The sequence below is a fragment of the Scleropages formosus genome, chromosome 18 (genome assembly GCF_900964775.1).
Source record: "Scleropages formosus chromosome 18, fSclFor1.1, whole genome shotgun sequence".
Lineage (NCBI taxonomy): Eukaryota > Metazoa > Chordata > Actinopteri > Osteoglossiformes > Osteoglossidae > Scleropages > Scleropages formosus.
The window spans coordinates 8,558,137-8,577,412 of NC_041823.1; the positions used below are offsets into that span (position 1 = coordinate 8,558,137).

Consider the following 19,276-nt stretch of genomic DNA (forward strand, 5'->3'; position numbering starts at 1 on the left):
TGACAAAATCAGTTCACATAAAACTTTCAAATTAACCTAGAGCACCTTCATCTCCCTTATCTAAAACAACATGATTTCTATTCTGGATTATAAGTAGGTTTGTGCAAATTGCTATTCCACCATTTTCACATTATAAGAGTCCCATAGTATGTGTAACGACCAACTAAAGGTCAGAGGAAATGGAGGGGGGAAGACATCATACACCACATTTCAATATAAACTATTTTCTTATTAATTCATCCATCCAGGTGATGCAACATAATCTCCAGCCTTGCAAGAATCACGTCACCAGTAGGTGGCGCTGTTTGCGACAAATGAGAGGAACCCTGCTGTTTCAGTCATCGAATGGAACGTACGCCGGAGCTGGTTCCGCAGAGCTACAGTGGCACGACGGGGACTTGAACCCGGTCCCCCGATGGTGGGCGTGAGTGAATTTTAAAGATGTCCCTCTAGGAAGCCACCCAGAACGTACATCTCTACACAAAGGAACAAATTTACTGCAGATTTCACTGAGGTGACACTTGTGCTAAAATCCCATGCCCTTAATCTATTATGTTCTTCTGGCTTGTATACAGTGAAAGGCCAGTGAGTGCGACTGCTACCGACAAGACCGATGCGTCCTCACAAAAGTTCGTTTGAAAGAACAATATACTCTATGCCTACCATCTGAAAAACATCACCAAAAGTTACAAATGAAGTCCTTAATGAACTGAAAATGTAATTTAATATGGCGTATTTATATTGCTTATAATGTGTGTGGTTTTTTTTTTTTTTTTTTTAAACTTCTCACCACCTGAAATGGTTGGTATAGAATTATCAATTAACAGAACAAAACTTTAAAAACAGCTCTATAGTTTGAAAATGCACCCACATTTTGTGGATATTAAAACACCATAAAAAAAAAAAAAAAACATTAGTTCTCAAATACTTTGAAGCAAAAAAGTTATCAGTTACAGAGGGGGCAAATAATTTTGGGAGTGGGGAGGAGGAAAAAAAAAGTGTATTCCTGCCCCACATCAGAAATGTTTGCGATTACAATGTGTCAATACTGACTGAAGGAACAAATTCTTAATTCTTTGAATTATTTACTAATTGCCACATTATAATGTGTCAACAAATGCATATGTCAACATTTTGACCAAGACAACAACTAAAACATTTGTTAGTAATATAAATCAAGGAACATTTTCAGCACATGTGTACTGAACTCCCAAATAGCAGACCATTTCAGGGTTATCCAAGAAAAAAGGTGCAAACTGAAAAAGGTGCAAAACTACAGTATGTCACTAATGTCAATACATTTTCAAAAACCACATTAAACTTAATAAAAAAAAAATCAGTCACATCTAAACACTAATCGTAATTTGAAGTGTTTTGTTTTCTCTGTTATTCACTTTGCTTGTACAAGTGCAGCAGAAAAATTAAAGCTGTACTTTGAAAAGGGGAAAAAAAATGAAAAATCAAACTAAACAAATGTGTGGTATTAATCTGAACTCAACGGTAAAAGGCTGAGGAAACATCTGTCTTTACAGTTATATACTCCAAACCTGATACAATGCAGCCCTATATGTAATGTAGACTCGCAACAGGGATGATGCCTAGACCGTATTCATTTTCCTAGATTTCCGAGAAGATATTTTTACAAAATGTCTAAAAGTGATCTAGCCAGGACTTATATCACAGTCAAGTATCTTAAACCATAGTGTCCATGTTATATTGGGATTACAGGGCATCTGCAAAGACATCAAACCTGCTGTTCACAGACTAAGACGGAGTAAAGTTCATTCTAAGAATTAATGTTATGAACAGCAGTCCCCTTTGGTAAAAAGGAGCCTAATTTGCACATGTAATGGACTTATTCAAGTGAGACTAAATATATCTCTAAAAATTAACTGGAATGAGGAATAGAAAAGTCATGGCCAACAATATTTCCAATCATCTGAAAAATTTGGTCCAAGTTGCAGTTTTTTATGCATTCATATACAAAATTGCATGTCATTAACTATAGCATAAATGAGTGGCACGTCTAGATAAATACAAGCAGTATGGACTGATGAAACTGTATAAGTGCTGCAAGGGCCATGATGTGCATCTAAACCTATCTGTACGACAAGACAGTGAATCTGGGCTGAAAGAAGCTGTGGGAAATTACCGGATGTTTCCACGAACGTGGTGCTACCTCTATCCCTTATTTGTATAACTGATCCCCTGAGCTAATAATGATTTTATTTTAATTAAAAAAAAAAAAAAAAAAAAAAAAAAAAAAAAAAAAAAAAAAAAAAAGCTCATTCAATTTAAATCAGCATCTAAATCACCCAAAGCTGAGCTTTTGGAGGACTCAGCATGAACATAGTACTTGAAGACCATTCAGTCAAACACACCAATGTCCTCTTAATACTGCTTGAAATCATTTTTGAACCACTGGATTCAAACACTCATTTTAGTTCATTTTTAAAGGCTATCATCACAAAAAAGACAAAATTAACAATAATAAATTGTACACAGCACAGCTGAGGCCGTTTTATCGATTTTTTTTTTTGTTTTAAAACATGCAGTCAGTGTGCAACAGCACTTAAAAAAGGAGCAAACCATCATTTCAAGTATTCAATCAAATATGAACCTAATTTACCTTGCAACTTTTTTCAAGGTAATATGATTTAAAAGGAAACAGCATAAATATAAGGGAAAAAAAATAGATGAGGGGCAAAATGTTGACCTCAGGTTGACTGTAGCCGATAGCCATCTTTCTCACCAGGAGGGAAGATGGAGATTCTGCAGGAGCACTCGCTCAGCTGAGCTTCTTCTGCCAAAGGTCCCTGTGGTCATCGTGCTCCTCCGGGGTGATGTCTGGACAGAAGCCATTGGCCACATCAGACAGGGTCTCCATACCAGTCTGGAAGCCCGTCTGCTCTGGGTACAGGTACTCCTTGGCGAAGTCAGGATGCTCCTCAGCAAAGCTCTTGAACTCATCTGCCACCAGGTGGTGCAAAAGGGTGAGCAAAATATCCATTTTATCAAATTTCGTCTTAAGGTACACTAGGCTTTTACATTCACATTTATTTAGCTCACACTTTTCTCCAAAGCAACTTACAAAGTTAAGCTACTTACAATTATTTACCCATTTATCCAGCTGGGTAATCTTACTGGAGCAATTTAGTTTAAGTACCTTGCTCAAGGGTATTACAGCCAGAGGTAGGACTCGAACCTGCGACCTTCAGGTCCATAGGCTCTAAATACTGTATAACCAGCTATGCCAAAAAACTGCACGGCCTGTTTGCTGTACAGTCATTTCAGCTAATTTTATGGCTGATAGCGCTTGCTATTAGAATTATTAAATTTCAAGGAAATATTCTTCACTCAAAAAAAATCGATGTTACCATTTCTAGGCAGACCAGCAGGTGTCAGCTAAATAATTTAAACTATTTGCATAAAAGTGATGGCAAAAAATTACAAAAATGAAACTGAATAAATATATAGAATAAATAAATGGATCTGATCCAAAAAAATTAAAAGCCAATCTCACCAAAGGTGATTTTTCCTTTGTCGTCAACATCGATTGCACGAAACAGATGCGATACATTCAGGTCTGACACCCCTAAGGCAGTCTTCAAAATACACATCAGATCATCTTCTACGATGGCACAGTCCTCCTCTGCCTCATACATCTGTAAGAGAAGAAACTTGGGATTTCATGATAATGCTGCACACTTCAATAAAACTGAAAAGTTCATAATGTAAGTGAACAGAACATGTTGATGGGTTCACGTTAATTCTTAGACGTTCACCGGCGATGCTCTTCTTTTTTGCAATATTACGCCCAGTATATTTTACTCGCCACTTTTCTGCATAGAGAATTTTTTCTTTGTAGCCATTTGAGGTCTCTCTGAAAAGTGTGGAGAGAGTAAGCCTGTGGGATTAAAACACTGGATGCCAGAGAAATTTTAACAGCCACGACAGCCATAGTCCCTGGGTTTGTTTGCTGCTGCTCTCACCTCTTGAACTTCAAATTTACTACAATTTCTCTTGTGTTTTATGTCTTTACGTTACCGTGACTATGAGAGCGATTTCCTTTGGCCATTGTGATACGGGCTTACTTATTTACCTGTTGCTTACTGGGCAAAATAACTGCATTACTGAAAAGTGCCTTTTCAGTTCAGTGATGCTTTAAGGTGGCTGGACTGGTGTACAGGGATACAGCTGTGGTAGCTGGGAATGAATCATCACTCCCCCCATAGCAAAAAATGATTTCTCACCGAGTGCTTTTTCATCCGATGTCCCGTGTTTGGGACTTAAGGGCATTAAGCAAGAGAAGAGTCTATATACCTTAACAGTAAGTGAGAAAGTTTAACAATGGGGCGTACCTTAAAGGCCAGCTTTATAGTGTCCAGTGTTTTTGATGGTCTGCATACAACAGATAAGGCAATCACATACTCCCTTGCATCCACTTCACCCTCCTCATTCTGAAGTAGGAAGAGAACAATACAACAGACATTAATCCCACACAAAGAGCCAATTTAGGCACTCCAAAAGTTAAACATTCATCCCAACTTGAGAGACACACATCAGCACATTTGGTATCAATGCAAGATTACGTCTAACAGGAGCACTGTAGCAGTGCAGCAGTCCATCCACCAGTCCTATACTCAGCCCTAAAGCTAATAAGCCAATTAAAGTAAGTGGATTTTAAGACGTTTAATAGAAAATCCAAGAGCAGGGGCCAAATCGGTGCTACCGTGACGGTAGCAGTACTTTAGGATGATTATCTCTCTTGGGGAACATTTTTGACATTTACTTGCTCAGAAGACAAGGCTTCTCTGTTCATCTCTGGAACAGGTGGCAAGGATCTTGGCATCACCTCAAATTAATCAACCCGGCTTTTCGGTGGCAGACAGAGGAGAAACCTCTAGGTGCACAAACGACGGCCAAAATAAACGTAATTACGGCCGCCCTCAGAGGAAGCATGCAGAGCCTCCGAAGGTCACGGTGTCTCAAAACTGCTCATTCTGCAGAAGACTTTTAAACACTATGTAATGAAATATGTTCACATTGACATCTAACAGCCCTTAGTTAAACAGGCGGAGTTCTTCGTACTAATAACGCGTAACCGTAATTGGATATGTGAACATAAACTTGAACTTTCATGTGTCATAAGCACATTTATCGAAAAACACCAGTATATGTTATATGGTTCTGTACACCCTAGAAATGCACTTATTCCAAGTAAGAACGAGATGCTGTAGGGTGGTATTTGGGGGTATCATGAGTCACCCATGAGAGGAGTGACCTAAGCTCACCACTGAGCTCTCCTGCTGTACACAGAAGCCTTATTCACATGTGGTTATTCTTGCACATTTTCCCTGTTTTTTCACTGAAAAAACACCTGTGAGATGTGCTTCAATATTTACATTACAGCAATCACTGGGTCACCATTTACATATTTAAGAAATTTTTTGAACTACATGTAAGCAGTATATGCACACAACATAAGAGCAAAAACTAAAAAAATGAGCAAAACTAGAAATGCAACTTTAACCGAAAAAGTACTGCATATACTGGCAAATGTTAAAAGTACTAAACGTGGCAAAAGTTAACTTAAAGGGGTTTGAAATTTTAAGAAATGAGAAAGTTGCAATGGCATTAAATTTACCTCATCAAAAAGTGCAAACATGTCTCTGAGAGTGTCTGAGACTTGGATGCCTAAATATTGGGCAAAATCCTGTAAACCCAGCTTTTCGTTTTGTAACTTCCTGGCTTTTTCCCCGTACTCCTGCAGGACCTCTTCAGTGTTCCCTGGCTTCAGGCTGCAAAGTTAAACCAACATCAGACCAATTGATGGCATCAGCGGGCAATTGCAACCAATCAATTGATAATGAAAAAATATGGAAACATGGTAAACACAAGTCCTCTCCTTGCTCTTGAGTTTGCAGCACAATGAGAATTATAAGTTATTTGCCTTGATCACAAAGGGTGATCTGATCGTTTTCTTACATAAGTCCAGTAAAATTTGCTGCTAAGAGTATAAGGTTCTCACACAAGTGAATTCGATCAAAATTCCTTTTGGCAGATACACACTAGGTGGCGCTAAAACATAACCTTGTCAGCTGTAACCCTTATATGTGTTATAATCATGCACACAGCAGTACCATACGCCTATTAAAAATATCAATGTGCATAAAAAAGCTAGCATATATATTGTTTTTCAGTTTACCAAAACAGTTCATGTGACAAAAGCGAAAGGGAGACTTCCAGTCAGCACTTCTACTATGGAAGAATGGAGAACAGACCACGTTTTAGTGGCCCTGTATGATGAGGGTATAGAGGACACCCTCTGCTGAAGCCCACTCACCCCATCCCCCTCACAAGCCTGGCGAACTCCAGAAGGCCCGTGTCTGCTGGGAGGTGCAGCTGGCCCTCGGCCATGGCGAGCTGGCAGTCCTCAAACGAGTAGTCAGTGACCGGGACATCCAGAGCTCTGGAGACAAGGTGAAGTGAGAAAACTGATAGCAGAGCCTCGGCTCCATTTACCTGGCAGGTGCCTTCACTTCGTACGCTGACCAGCAGACCAACTGTCCTGTGTATTATTACTAATTTTTTTCTACATATTTAAACAGATATTTACTGTAATAAGACAAAATCTGTTTCTGAAGGTATAACAGCAAAAATCACTTGCTCAAATCGGTCACTCGGTGTTCCTGCGTCCACCCGTCTACTGTTGCACACAAGCAAGGTAACAACACCTTTCAGCATAGTACGTCAATAATAAAGTGCCCTATTAACATCTCTCACACTATTAAAAAACTGCATATAAGTATGAGCCCAAGATACATCATAGGCTCCAGGAAGCTGACCTTGACCGAGAGGATGATACATACAACAGATATAATCAGAATCAGATTCTGATTATATCTGTTGTATTGTATGATATCAGATATCTAATGCTAAATAAATTAGAAAAAAATATGAGCCCAAGTTGAGACTGTAAACTATTAAATTCCTTAATAGGTACAAGAGTCTACCAGATGGGAAACTTCCATTAGCGTTAGTGCTCTGCCACTGGCACTTGTCCCATCGCTCATCTGCACCGGCGAAACTCGGGCACGCATGCCTGCCCGCCCGCCCGAGTCTCCCGCCCGCCTCGGCACAATGCTGCCATTCTCAAAGTGGAATGCAAGCGAAGCGCTCCCAGGTGCATACTTGGCCATCAGCTGCCGTACGTTGCTGGCGAAGAGAGCTGGGTTCTTCTTCTCCTCCTCAGACGGCCTGTAGACTGGGAGGAACTAAAACAGAGCAGACACAAAAGACAGGTCACACCACAAATGTCCCCGTCACGTGCTGCTTCGGCACTCGCTCTCATTTGCCTTGAGCAATTGGAACCTGTACGCAAGCCTGAAAATTAGAGACTTGTTCATAATATTTTGAAACAGCCACATAAGATACTTGTGGGAATGAAAAACAGACACACACACGATGTATTAAAATGTTATTTCCTGCTATAGGATGATAATGCGACTGTAAAAGTAAAATAAATAAAAGCCAGCAGAGCGCAGAATTTCAGTCATTTTAGTGGCTGTAAGAGAACCTGCTCCCCCTTGACATAAATATAATTATTCTGCCTGTATTACTTAGGGATACTGGCCTCGTGTCAGACTATTATTGGTTTACAGCAAATTAAATTTTCTGTACAAAGAATAAATAAAAGCTCACAATTGGAATTCATCAGAAAAGTCTAGTTTAAGTTTGGTGAAAAGGCATTTTACATGTAAGGTTTTACATTTACATTTATTCATTTAGTTGAGGCTTTTCCACGAAGCAACTTACAATGTTAATCGACCTACAGTTATTTAGCCATTTATACAGCTGGGTCATTTTTACTGGAGATATTTTAGGGTAAGTACCTTGCTCAAGGGTATTACAGCTAGAGGTGAGATTCGAACCTGCAACCTTTGGGGCCAAAGGCGGCAGTTCTAACCACTACGCTACAAGCTGTCCGATGTAAAGCCCGATTTTCGGCTTTGTATGACGGCGGCAACAACCGTCGCGCCTGCTGTTGTTCTGAAAACAGCAGCTCTGAAATTTAAAATCTAAAAAACCACAAGGGACTACGCTTAATCATTCACTAATTATTTGCTAAGCAGATTTCCTTATCAAGAGAGGCTTACGTGGTTTGTAATGGCCAGTATTGGCCAGTATTGGCCTTTGCTCGTTCATTAAGAGGGATATTTACAAAGAAATTACCAGTACAAGTCTTGTTCAAAGACACAAAATCAGCGGCTTCTCGGCGCTTCGACCTTACCGCTATCGTCGACACCTTAAAACCACTTGCACCACAGTGCAGTAGAGCGCAGGTTCCTGCTTTCTACAATCGCCGATAAAGGTGTTGCGAGTGCGTTCATAACACTGCCCACACTGAGAAACGAAACGATGAAACACGAGGACCGTGATGGCAGGAAGAACGAACGGTACTTGGCTCACCTCAATTTCGACTCTGTTGTGCAGCTGGCACAGCGTAAGCCACAGTATCTTAAACCTGAAGGAAACAAGAAGGTGACCGTGCGTTTACACCAAAGGGGCAAAGAAAAGAACAGAAATAACATCAAAATAATAAACTGGGACCACTTATGAGGAGAAGTGTCTAAAATCTTGATTCCAACAGTATGGTAAAACATTGGCTCTTGTTAGACGGTCAAAATCAAAATTTTCAAAAGATACGCCTTTTCTGTTATTTATCCCTCCAAATGGATATTTTCTTCAATTACCCATTACATTTCGAGCAGACTGGAGGATTGGTTCAGCTCAGCTCAATTTCAGTCTTTACAGCGAAGGTCTAGCGATCCTGATAGTGCCCGTAAGCCGAGACAAACTTACCTCGGAGTTTGAATAATAACAGTAAAAGCAGACAGTGGTCAAGAAGTGTTGCAAATGACTGCACAATCGGTACAGAACAGGGGTTTGAAACATTTTCAGTAATTTTACAATTCAGTTGGGACTTAAAACATTTAAATTTCTGAATCGTAATAGTTAGCCAATATCACAGTTTTTACAGAACTTAAGCAGCAAATCAATCATTAAGCCTTTGTGCATTTTGACTTTGGGGGGGGTAACTGTAAAATTAAAGTCAAACAAAACAAAGCACAAAAAACTTCATAAGCTAAGGAACCAGTGTATCTTTATAGGTTTTTCCAATGTGGTGAGCTTGACCAATACTTTTAATGTAATACAATAAGTGAAGCATAACTGGCAAACAGCGAAGCACAATCTGAACGGTATACCGGGGAACTCTGGAACATCTGAAATAGAACTAGAACTGAAAATGCTGTTCCTCTGTAAACATTCTCCAAAATTCAACTGATTAGCAGCCAATATAAACGTGTTTTTTTTTTTTATAGGTTACATAAATTATTCATTCATCACACAGACCCATGGTAATTCTGATGCCCGTTATTACAGCAATCAGGAAGGCAACAGCCCTTTAAAGCTACCTTCTCTGTAAGCAAAGAGGCCTATTTACAAGGAGCATGCGTGAGCATGTGTGCGCGCGCGCACACACACACACACACACACACACACACACAATATAAATATATAGTAAGCTAACAGGCCTGCTGGCAATTGTGCAATAACCAGACAACATTAACATGAATAGGAAATCATTATGGTTGTGTCCGGTAATATTTATTTAGCTCACGGCTTTGTCCTAAGCGACAGCGTTAAGTATTTATATTAAGGTAGTCGCAAGAACATACAGACAATTTAATATTATATACATATATGCACACACAATTACATGTTTTGCAATTTTTATATATCACTAAGCAAATATACTTTAATTATACACACACAATTTTTTCCCCTCTCTTCATTCCACTTCAACTCTTGACCAACTAGAGAAGTGGGACCGTCACACTGCAGGGTGATGGTATTAATACTATAGCACCTGTGCACGTATAAAGTTTATCAAAAAGCCATATCATGACCCAAGTTCAGAAAGCTTCTTTATGAAAAGAAAACTCATAGCAACTTTTAAAAATCAATAAGTTATTTGGCTGCGCTCAGCATGGCTTTGACTGGCAGACACCGATTGCCGTGTTTGACATATAATCAGTCAACACGGTTCCAAAGTGTGAAAAAGTAACTAACACCACAAAAAAGGGTTGATGAAAATACGCTGAAAAAATAAGCCAACTGCAGGATCAATTATGGCTAAAAAAAGCTAAATGAACTTTAAATATTGCAGTTCTTAAAGCAAGAAAAATCTAAAAATCAATGGCAAAATATTCCCCCACACCAGTTAACCTGTGATGGGGCTAAATTAACCACATAAAGTTCAATAATTTAAAGGAAAAATTTTTGCCCCAATTCACTCTGCGACAACCTCAACTGCCATTATCCTCCCCCCCAAAAAAAACATCTCATCTCATTGACCTTAATCGGACTGATTTCCTTAATTTCACATTAGTTGTTTAACGCCTAACACCTTTGTCTTTTTTAAGCAGTAACACTGTTCACCTGACAAGTTATGTGGTTACTACGCTGTACTATAAGAAGCACTGACATATTTATACACTGCCATCGTGAGCCACCTTTGACAAATCGGCTACAAAGTAACAGTGATAATTTACTATTACATTATTATTGAAACACCAAGGAGAGAAATGCATTCTGTAGGGTGTGGAGAACACGCATTCACACAAATTGCATACATAAGTGCTACGGTGGAGTCGTGATGTGGGTCTAACCGAAGAGCAAAAGCAAGTGACACAGAGGAAGCTGCTGTCAAAAACACCAAGTCCACTATCTGCTTAGCATGGAGGAGGGGCTCAGACAACAGATACTCACGCTCCAGGCCCCTGCCACGTCCACGTGATGGTGTCCTACCGCATGTGAGAAAAAGAGAACCACAACTTACAAACAGGTCGCTGCAGCACATAAAAAATGACTGATGGAAACAGTCATCATTTGACCTGATATAAAGACAATGCACTTTGGCTCTTTGCAAATGCATGTGGGTTGCAGAAGCAGAGACAATAGAGTGAGCTGCGCTTTCAGCCATCGGCAGGGTTTGCCTAAAGGTACCTTATACAAAACCTGTGGCCTATTAGCGGTAAAACAGACGCAACGTGCAAATGCATGAAAATTTGCTGTGCTAAACTAGGAAATCTTCCTTCTGCTTTCCACCTGTGCTGACTTCATGACGTTGCAAAAATTATCGGTTCATAACATTCATGCAACCAAATAGCTGCCTAAACATGCCTTGAAACTGCCACGTCAATGTGTCTGACAACAGAAACATGGTACAGCCCTTGCAGGCAGCAAACCCACAGAATCAACCTATAGGTGACTGTAGCTGATATATTAAATATCCCCCCAGCACAAACCACAGGAACTGCCATAATTTAATAAAACACAGCAACTAGCCATGCGAACAGGTGTTATGGTTTATTAGTATGTGCCCACCTGCCAACTCAGAATAAGCTAAAGATATCAAGACAGATTTTCAGAAAGAATGGAACTCAGGACACATAAGGAGAAGCGGGTCACGAATGCTCGATGTAACCGAGGAGGGCAACATATTGTGATGTGACTTCAGCAGCATTTACTCAGCGCTCAAAAGGTGCCGCGCAGGCGTTCATTAGTCACGCGAAAGCAAATCGAGCAAACAATTGACCTCCGTCCCTCGAGTCCCGAGAGACCTCAACAACGGGTGTTGCGTCCGAGAGCGAGTCCTAACTAAAAACTACAGAGGTGCTCACAGCAAATCCAGATATGAAATAAACAAAATCAGACGCACATGCTATAAAACAGTTTGCAATAAAGTAAAATAACACAAATAATTAGTTTGCATATATTAAAGATATGCATGAGTACGAGAGGTACACAAACACTGTAGTGCAAAGAGTAAGGATGTGTCTGGGAAGCAAGCGGGGCTCTCACCATTTTGTTAGGATACCGGAGGACCACAGGCTGCACTGGCACAGCTGGAATGAAGGCCCCTACGAGTGAGGAGACAAAACTGTATAATCAGCATCATTATTCACAAAGGCAAAACCACAATAATTCACCTAGTCGCTTGCCTGTACTACATTCACTGACACCAAAGTTTCTTTACGCATCTCAGGGACAAGAATGCAGCTACAGCAGAACATAAATGAGAAAGAAGAAGCAAAAATGAGGGGGGCATGAGAAGGGCCACCAAAAATCAAACAAGATCAACGTTGTTTGAAACATCGGAATGTCTCATTGCCCAGTAATCTGGCAGACTGGGGAAGAAAAAAAATCACTACATGTCATTTACTGATATTAACAGTAATGCAATATTGTGCACAACATGGGTGGGTTGAAGAACTGGCAACAACTTTAGAACATTTCCTCCACTTAAAACGGATAATCTGTTCACCATATAGGTGGTATTATAGTTGTTTTTTACAGAACAGAAAAAGGGTTATAGCAACATGGGCAAAGAATCAGTAAACAAAGGAAATACACAAATAAAAAATTACAGCACAAAGGTTACCGTTTAGAAGGATTTGTCATGTAGCACTGTCTAATAAGTCCCACAGGATGACTAGATCTTCCAAAATTCATTACGATTACAACTCAGGCCAAACGTTAAACTTTCCAATGAAAGGGAGGGAGCTTCTAGTACCACCTACAGCAATAAAGTAGGTTTTCTTGCAATTACGTACCATTTCTGTTGTATAACCTTTCAAGGGTTAAACACACAAAGTATTGATTTCAATTTGTCAGTTTAGTGATGTATGACTATACTAGAGAGCGATAGACTTAAAACGTCTTCTGAATGAATGAACCTGAGCTGGTGCTGTGGGATTGCCTTACAAATGGCTCGAGATGGTGCAATGTTTTTACTCATAACAGCTGGTATGAGAGGAAATGCTCTGATGAAACTTAGCACTTGAAATAACTTGAATGTCACTTTCTTCTGCAATTGAAGTGGAACAGCTAAATAATGCCATCTGCAATAAATTTAAAAAAAAAAAAAAAAAACATCTAAAACTGTTCACAAATGGGAAACCGAAGGCTACTGTTGGTTCCAGATAATATTGTTTTCATTTAAATCTTAAATGCTACATTCCTGGGGATGTTTGCTTACTGCTACGAGTTACTTAGTGCTTTTGTCCAAGGTCACTTAAAGTTTATATGGTTTGCCCCAATCTTGCAAGTTTAGAAAACAACACTAAGGTTAAATCTCAGAAATCAAAGAGCTACTAATAGTTCAGCGGTAAAAACCTTCAGGTCGCAGGTTCGAGTCTCACCTCCTGCTGTAGTAGCCCTGAGCAAGGTACTTACCCTAAATTGCTCCAGTAAAATTACCCAGCTGTATAAATGGACAAATAATTGTAAGTAGATTATCATGGTAAGCCACTTTGGAGAAAAGCATCAGCTAAATAAATAAATACAAACTGACAATCATGTAGTCTACACTACCACCAAATCCCAGAGAGCGAAATACTTTAATAGCTAACAGTTATAACACAACATCAGGCAGGTTCCCTTCATTAATGACTGTACAATACACTACACCTGTTTACCTGCACTCGTTCAGCTTTTTCAATTCAAGGTGGACTACTGCGGATGGGACTTGTACTGTCCGGAATAGCCTCGACTGGGTTTAGTCATTTTGTATTGGTTCCTGTGCCGTCTACCACACCTTGCTCAAGACTGCATTTCGGACATGACTGTTAAAGAGCATTCCTGAAGAACCCCAGTTTCTGAGTGAGCAATAGTGCCATGAAGGCGCTACAAACTAAAACTCATTGTTTATGTATTAATCCAGCTTTTAATAGAGCAGAAAAGTAAAGGCAAAAAAAATGGCAAGGAACTAATGTTCAAGCACTGCTCATTGCACCACAATGATACATACTGTTTAGACTGCTCTGCAGAGGAGCTGACAAGTTCTTGACCTTAGCATAATATCTCAAAAGCTTGTCAATATAATAGTTATTCACTTAGCTGGTGCCTTTCTTCAAAGTGACCTAAATGCTTTTTTTTATTACACTAAGCAACTTTTTAATGATTTGCAATTCATACAGAAAGGTCATTTTGGGGGAAGCTGGTAGCATAGTGGTTACAGCTCTCATCTTTGGACCCAAAGGTCACAGGTTTGAATCTCACCTCTAGCTGCAGAGCCCTTGAGCAAGATAACTACCCTAAACTGCGCCAGTAAAATTACAATTATTTACCCATTTACAGAGCTAGGTAAGTAGCTTAACATTGTAAATTGCTTGGGAGAAAAGCATCAGCTAACAAATTTAAATTTGTACTTGAGTAATTCAGGGTATCTCCCAAGCTCAAGAGCTTTCAGCAGGATGAGGGATTTGAAAACAGGAACCTCAGTTGCAAGAGGAAGGCTGTAACCGCTACACTGCCCACTGACCCCAAATTTCCAGTACACTGATTCTTCACAATGGGCCTGTGACACGTTTTGCCCTTCTAAACAGCTTTGGCCTCATCGGAGAAAGAACATCAGTGTGTACTAAATAAAGTGTTCATAATTGACCGCTTGGGAAGCTGCTCTATGCTCAGCACTCAATGTTCTGTACAATGGCATTCCAAAGCTGAGAACATAGGCATAAAACAGGTCATAAAATATGAAGGCAAATGCTGTTGCTACATCCAGTTTATCAACCCTTTAAGAGGGCAGCACCTCTACCGCACACACGTTTGCAGGACTGTTTACAATTAGGTGTCCTGAAATGACATGGTAACCTTAGCTGACAAAAGGAACCAGGGAGTCGAGAAAATCGGTGTAAATGTAAACTGGGATCCACCCTAATGACCAGGCATTATCAGAAAGTAATGGTACTAAAGGATAATACAACTCTGACAGCTAATGACCAGGGAAAAGGAGAAGCTTCTTTTGAAAAAAATTCCAGACAAATTATAGCACTGAGTCTTTGATTTTTCAAAGGTAAAACAATTAAACTATAAACTTTGCATAGGGGGGGGGAAAAACAATGCAAATTTAAAAAATTGTAAACTGCCTCTAAAAACACTGTGCAACAGATGACTTAAATACTACATAAAGGAATACATTTCATGCAAGTGTCTTAAGCCTACCGCTTCTCCAATTTCAGAATGTGCCGGAATTGATGATGCACACAGCCGAAGTACAGAGGCTTTAAAATGCCTGAACGGTTCTACATTTGTTCAGTGAGAAGCTGAAGAAAGATACGTACCTGGCTTGAACGTGATCAAGCAGGATCTATTTGTACATGTTCCTTCTGGGAAAATCATTATCTGCAATAATCAATCAGAACATTTCAGTAAAACGAGTCTCAACGGTAAAAAGCAAAATTAAACAGAAATACTCATCTTTACATTTAATGAAGCATTTTGCATGAATTTTAACTCTTTGTTTTCAAATTCCCACATTGTCACAGCAGAACAACCCAACTACACTGTTACAGCAGTACAAGTGATGTTTCCCGTTCCAATTTATAGGTAGTGAGAGAAACATAAGGGGCTGGATTGGCTGCGTTACCTGTGGCCAATCCCCTCCAGACTGAGCCCTGCGCTTGATTTCCTCCACGGTCTTCCTGCGTGAGTCCTGGTCCGACCGTGACACGAACACAGGGCGGATGTACTTGATAAGGGCTAAAAAAAGAAAACATAGATTCATTGGTGAATTTTATTGAGTAGAGGACATAAGACAAAACCGCATACTGTAGAAATAACTGCAATGTTGGATTACAAAAAACAGAAAAAGGGGTCTAAACAGACTGGGTGAGAGGGAACAGCAGTCAATGATTTCAGATTACTGAATTTTCACAGATTGGAGAACAATGACTTCAACACAAAAAGATGACAACTTGTAATCAGCTTCACTGTGCTCTGCATACAACTACATTAAATTACGCCTGCTCTTACTAAGCAAAATGCTGAACAATGTTGATGCAGTTTCAGTTTTGCTAACCTTCCTTTTGTGAGGGCAACTAAAGCCTTCTGGGAGTCAAATGTCCACCAGTCTCCTCTGATTTGTGACAGCACATAATTTGCAATAAACTAGTTTCCTTTGTGCTGACCATAGAATATTGTTTTTGTTTCTAAGGAGCAGAAAAAACCATCGATGCTTCAGAAAACAGAGGTCGTTCCACCATCCGCTTCCTTCCTCCCTGCTGCTGTATCAGAGGCATGGAGCCTGGCCTCCTCCTTAGGCCTGGGGCTCACGCGGGGGGGCCTGTCAGGCCTGCCGATCAGATTGGATGAGTTATGCGTGGCATCTGGCAGCGCTCCGTTAAGCCTGCTGATTGGGTGAGTTATACCAGCCATCTGACAGCAGCCTGTGGAGTTATAGCTATCAGGCGCTGAAGCTTGATAGGTCCCAGGAGCAAATCCATCAGTAGGGCCACTAGGATCATGAAGGTATTTGGGCAGAGAAGCCATGACTTGCCACTGAAAGATAGAAGATCACAGGGATTCAAGGTGATACTTCCCAGCCGAGGAGTGGAGGAGGCCAAATTGCAGATGTGTAAACGGCACTCCTCTGATGCGGCTGAAGTGCTTGAAAACACACCTTTTCCCATCTGACTGTCTATTATTTACGTGTGTGGTCTTTTCAAGTCTCCCAGGCAATGTGAACAAATGATTCATGCAGCATTTAACACTGGATCTGTCACAGTGTGAATCACACTGGGCCTCAGTAGATGAAAGTCTCCATTTGCCTGCATGAAGCTAGCTGAAAGCTGTAATGAGATAGGAGGCGGTAACCGGGGAAACCGCTACAACAGTCACGTGTCACCGATGCCATCAACCAGAGTAAGTAGATGTGTTCCTGTGTTCTCTGCAGGCCCTGTAGAATCATGTCTCCTTTAACTCGGTCAGACTTGGGAGTCACTGACAAAAGTGATTTACCTTCTTTGCAGCTCAAGCGGAAATTGTTCAATTCTAACCATGCATCGCCTTCGGTTAACGGGCCGAAGTGTTGAAGGAACACCACTGTTTGTCAGCCTTTCATCTGAGGATTTGTCACTTCCACCCAGGCTGGCTGAATCTGTAGAGCCCGTTCAGCAGAGCCAGCCAGTGAGGGAACCCAGTATGGACACTGACTTGCACGCATACCCAGCAGCTCTGCTTTATTTAATGACTCAACTCCACCTAAGAGCTGTCAGAAATTCCCAAAGGAAGAATGATACATAAAATGAACCCAAAAAAAAAAAAAAAAAAAAAAAAAAAAAAAGAGAGAGACTCACTGCCCCAAACTGGAATGTCCTTGCTTTCGGCCTTCATCACGATGGAGGCCATGGTCATGGTGACGGGAATGGCATCAAAGTAGGAGGAATGTGGCCCGAGGGTGAGGATGGGTGCTTCGGCGGGCAGAGCCTGCTGCCCCTTCACCGTCATCCAGTGGAAGCCCCCAGCAAACCACATAGCCCGCATGATCACTCTGAGGATGACATCTACACATCTGCCAGATAGGGAGACAGACAGAAGGATGGTGATGGCTTATGGAAGTGGCATTAAAGTGCAGAAAGCAAATTATTGCTTAGAAGTAAACTTACTGCATCTTAAAATTGTTGGGAGCAAAACTTGTCAGTAATCGAACTTATTGCTTGCAGGCAGTCAAGGCGGTTTCTAGAGTTGTATGGCCCAATACATCCATATCAACATGCAAAACATACTTCTATTTACCATTTACTGATCAAATACCTTGAATGCAGAGGGATATTTCATTTTTTTAACCGTAATTTTAAAAAGTGTTTGATAAAGCCTTTTAACGACATCAGTACATTTGCCAGACCATGCAAAACAGGTCAGTAGTTGTGTCTGAAAAGAAGTGCATTAACAGTTGGACAAAGTCTTGTACAATCTCAACAGGTGAGCAAATCATGCACTCATGATGTTTTGGCTGTTTTCACAAAGAAGCAAAACACTTATGTACTTTTCTGACATCACATTGAGCAAAATGAAAAACAGGAAGTGAGTAGAATAAAGAGAAGTTGTCGGCCAAAATCACCCTTACGTTTATGCAGGCAAACAAACTGAGCGAAGTGCAGAACTGCACACCCTTTCGAGGCTCCAGAAGGACCATAAGGAAGGGGGATATACCAACAGGGAGAGGAGCGAGAGGAAAGCTGAGAAGACTGAGGATGTAACGCATTGTGTATCCGAGCTCCGCAAACCCTGGAGGTGCTGCTCACCTCCTCCACCAGCACTGAGGTTCCACCGTCTCCTCGGAACGGCCCAGAGAGGCTACGAAGGCGAAGGGCCAGGCCAGCAGCATCATGAACGCGGCGAAGAAGAGGCGGACCGGGAACAACGTCACTGTCATGAGAGCGAGCTGAAAGACAATGATGACAGAAGAGGGCTCAGTAAAAGGAGGCTGTCAAAAAAAAAAAAAGACACAAAGACGGGATACATTTTTAAGCTGGGTCTGATGCTCTGATCTACTGATCTTTGCTACCTACAAGAAAAGGCAACAAATTGAGAAAAAGAAATGGAGGGGAAAACAGCAATTTCACTACTAAAATCAATCTTACATTTGCTTTTACATAAACTTCATATTTAAACTGCAAAAATTATCAACTGCTTGTTCTGAATGAAGGAATGAATAGATAATGGGAACTTTACATTTACATATATTCATTTATCTGACACTTTTCTCCAAAGTGACTTACAATGTTAAGCTTGCAATTATTTACCCATTTATACCACCGGGTAATTTTTTACTGGAACAATTTAGGTTAAGTACCTTGCTGAAGGGTACTACAGCAGGAGGCGGGGATTGAGCCTTTGAATCCAAAGGCAGTAACTAATCACGACACTACCAGCTGTCCTCCTGAAAGTCAAAGGAAATTGCATGGGGGGAGTCCTGCTGAACATTTTTCTAGAAGATGCACTTCAGTTCAGTCTGTATTACAATGAATAAAACGCAGACCCCAGAACAGGTGTATCTTACCACTAGAAGCAATCCTCACATTTATATGACGTGGCTAAAACAAAGTGCAATCCAAAATATGAGTGCTGATTAAGCTAAAAAGGAATATATCACTCATAAGCCTGCTGAGGAAGGCTGGCCATTTTCACAACATGTGCGATTCAAAAGGTGGAAAAAAGCTCGGGTGCCTGCCAGGGGCCCTTTTTGTCTGCAGCCCGAGATGAACTAAGGGGTCCTTGAAAATTCACTTTTTGTATTAAGAAAATAACGGTGGCCGTCAAGCGTAAACATTCATTTGAAAAATAAATGAAACTACGGTAAGGGTTAGGATTTCTCTCATTAGGAGGAAATGAAACAATGAACTCAAAACAGAAAACCCTGATG

The 19,276-nt window shown here is 40.6% G+C and overlaps 1 protein-coding gene across 1 annotated transcript in view; it reads right to left on the reverse strand.

Moving 5' to 3' along the window:
* Positions 1-2,243: 2,243 nt before the first annotated feature.
* The window catches only part of LOC108940486 (lysophosphatidylcholine acyltransferase 1), a 30,696-nt gene continuing 13,663 nt past the window's right edge, over positions 2,244-19,276 (reverse strand). The window contains exons 2-14 of the mRNA XM_018762711.2: positions 18,156-18,295; positions 17,208-17,422; positions 15,500-15,612; positions 15,195-15,255; positions 11,932-11,990; positions 10,837-10,871; positions 8,473-8,527; positions 7,195-7,277; positions 6,347-6,472; positions 5,648-5,801; positions 4,362-4,460; positions 3,524-3,665; positions 2,244-2,970 (exon numbers count right to left, since the gene is read on the reverse strand). Of these exons, the coding sequence (XP_018618227.1) occupies positions 2,789-2,970; positions 3,524-3,665; positions 4,362-4,460; positions 5,648-5,801; positions 6,347-6,472; positions 7,195-7,277; positions 8,473-8,527; positions 10,837-10,871; positions 11,932-11,990; positions 15,195-15,255; positions 15,500-15,612; positions 17,208-17,422; positions 18,156-18,295 (1,464 nt within the window). The 3' untranslated portion in view covers positions 2,244-2,788. The remainder of the gene's footprint in view (positions 2,971-3,523; positions 3,666-4,361; positions 4,461-5,647; positions 5,802-6,346; positions 6,473-7,194; positions 7,278-8,472; positions 8,528-10,836; positions 10,872-11,931; positions 11,991-15,194; positions 15,256-15,499; positions 15,613-17,207; positions 17,423-18,155; positions 18,296-19,276) is intronic.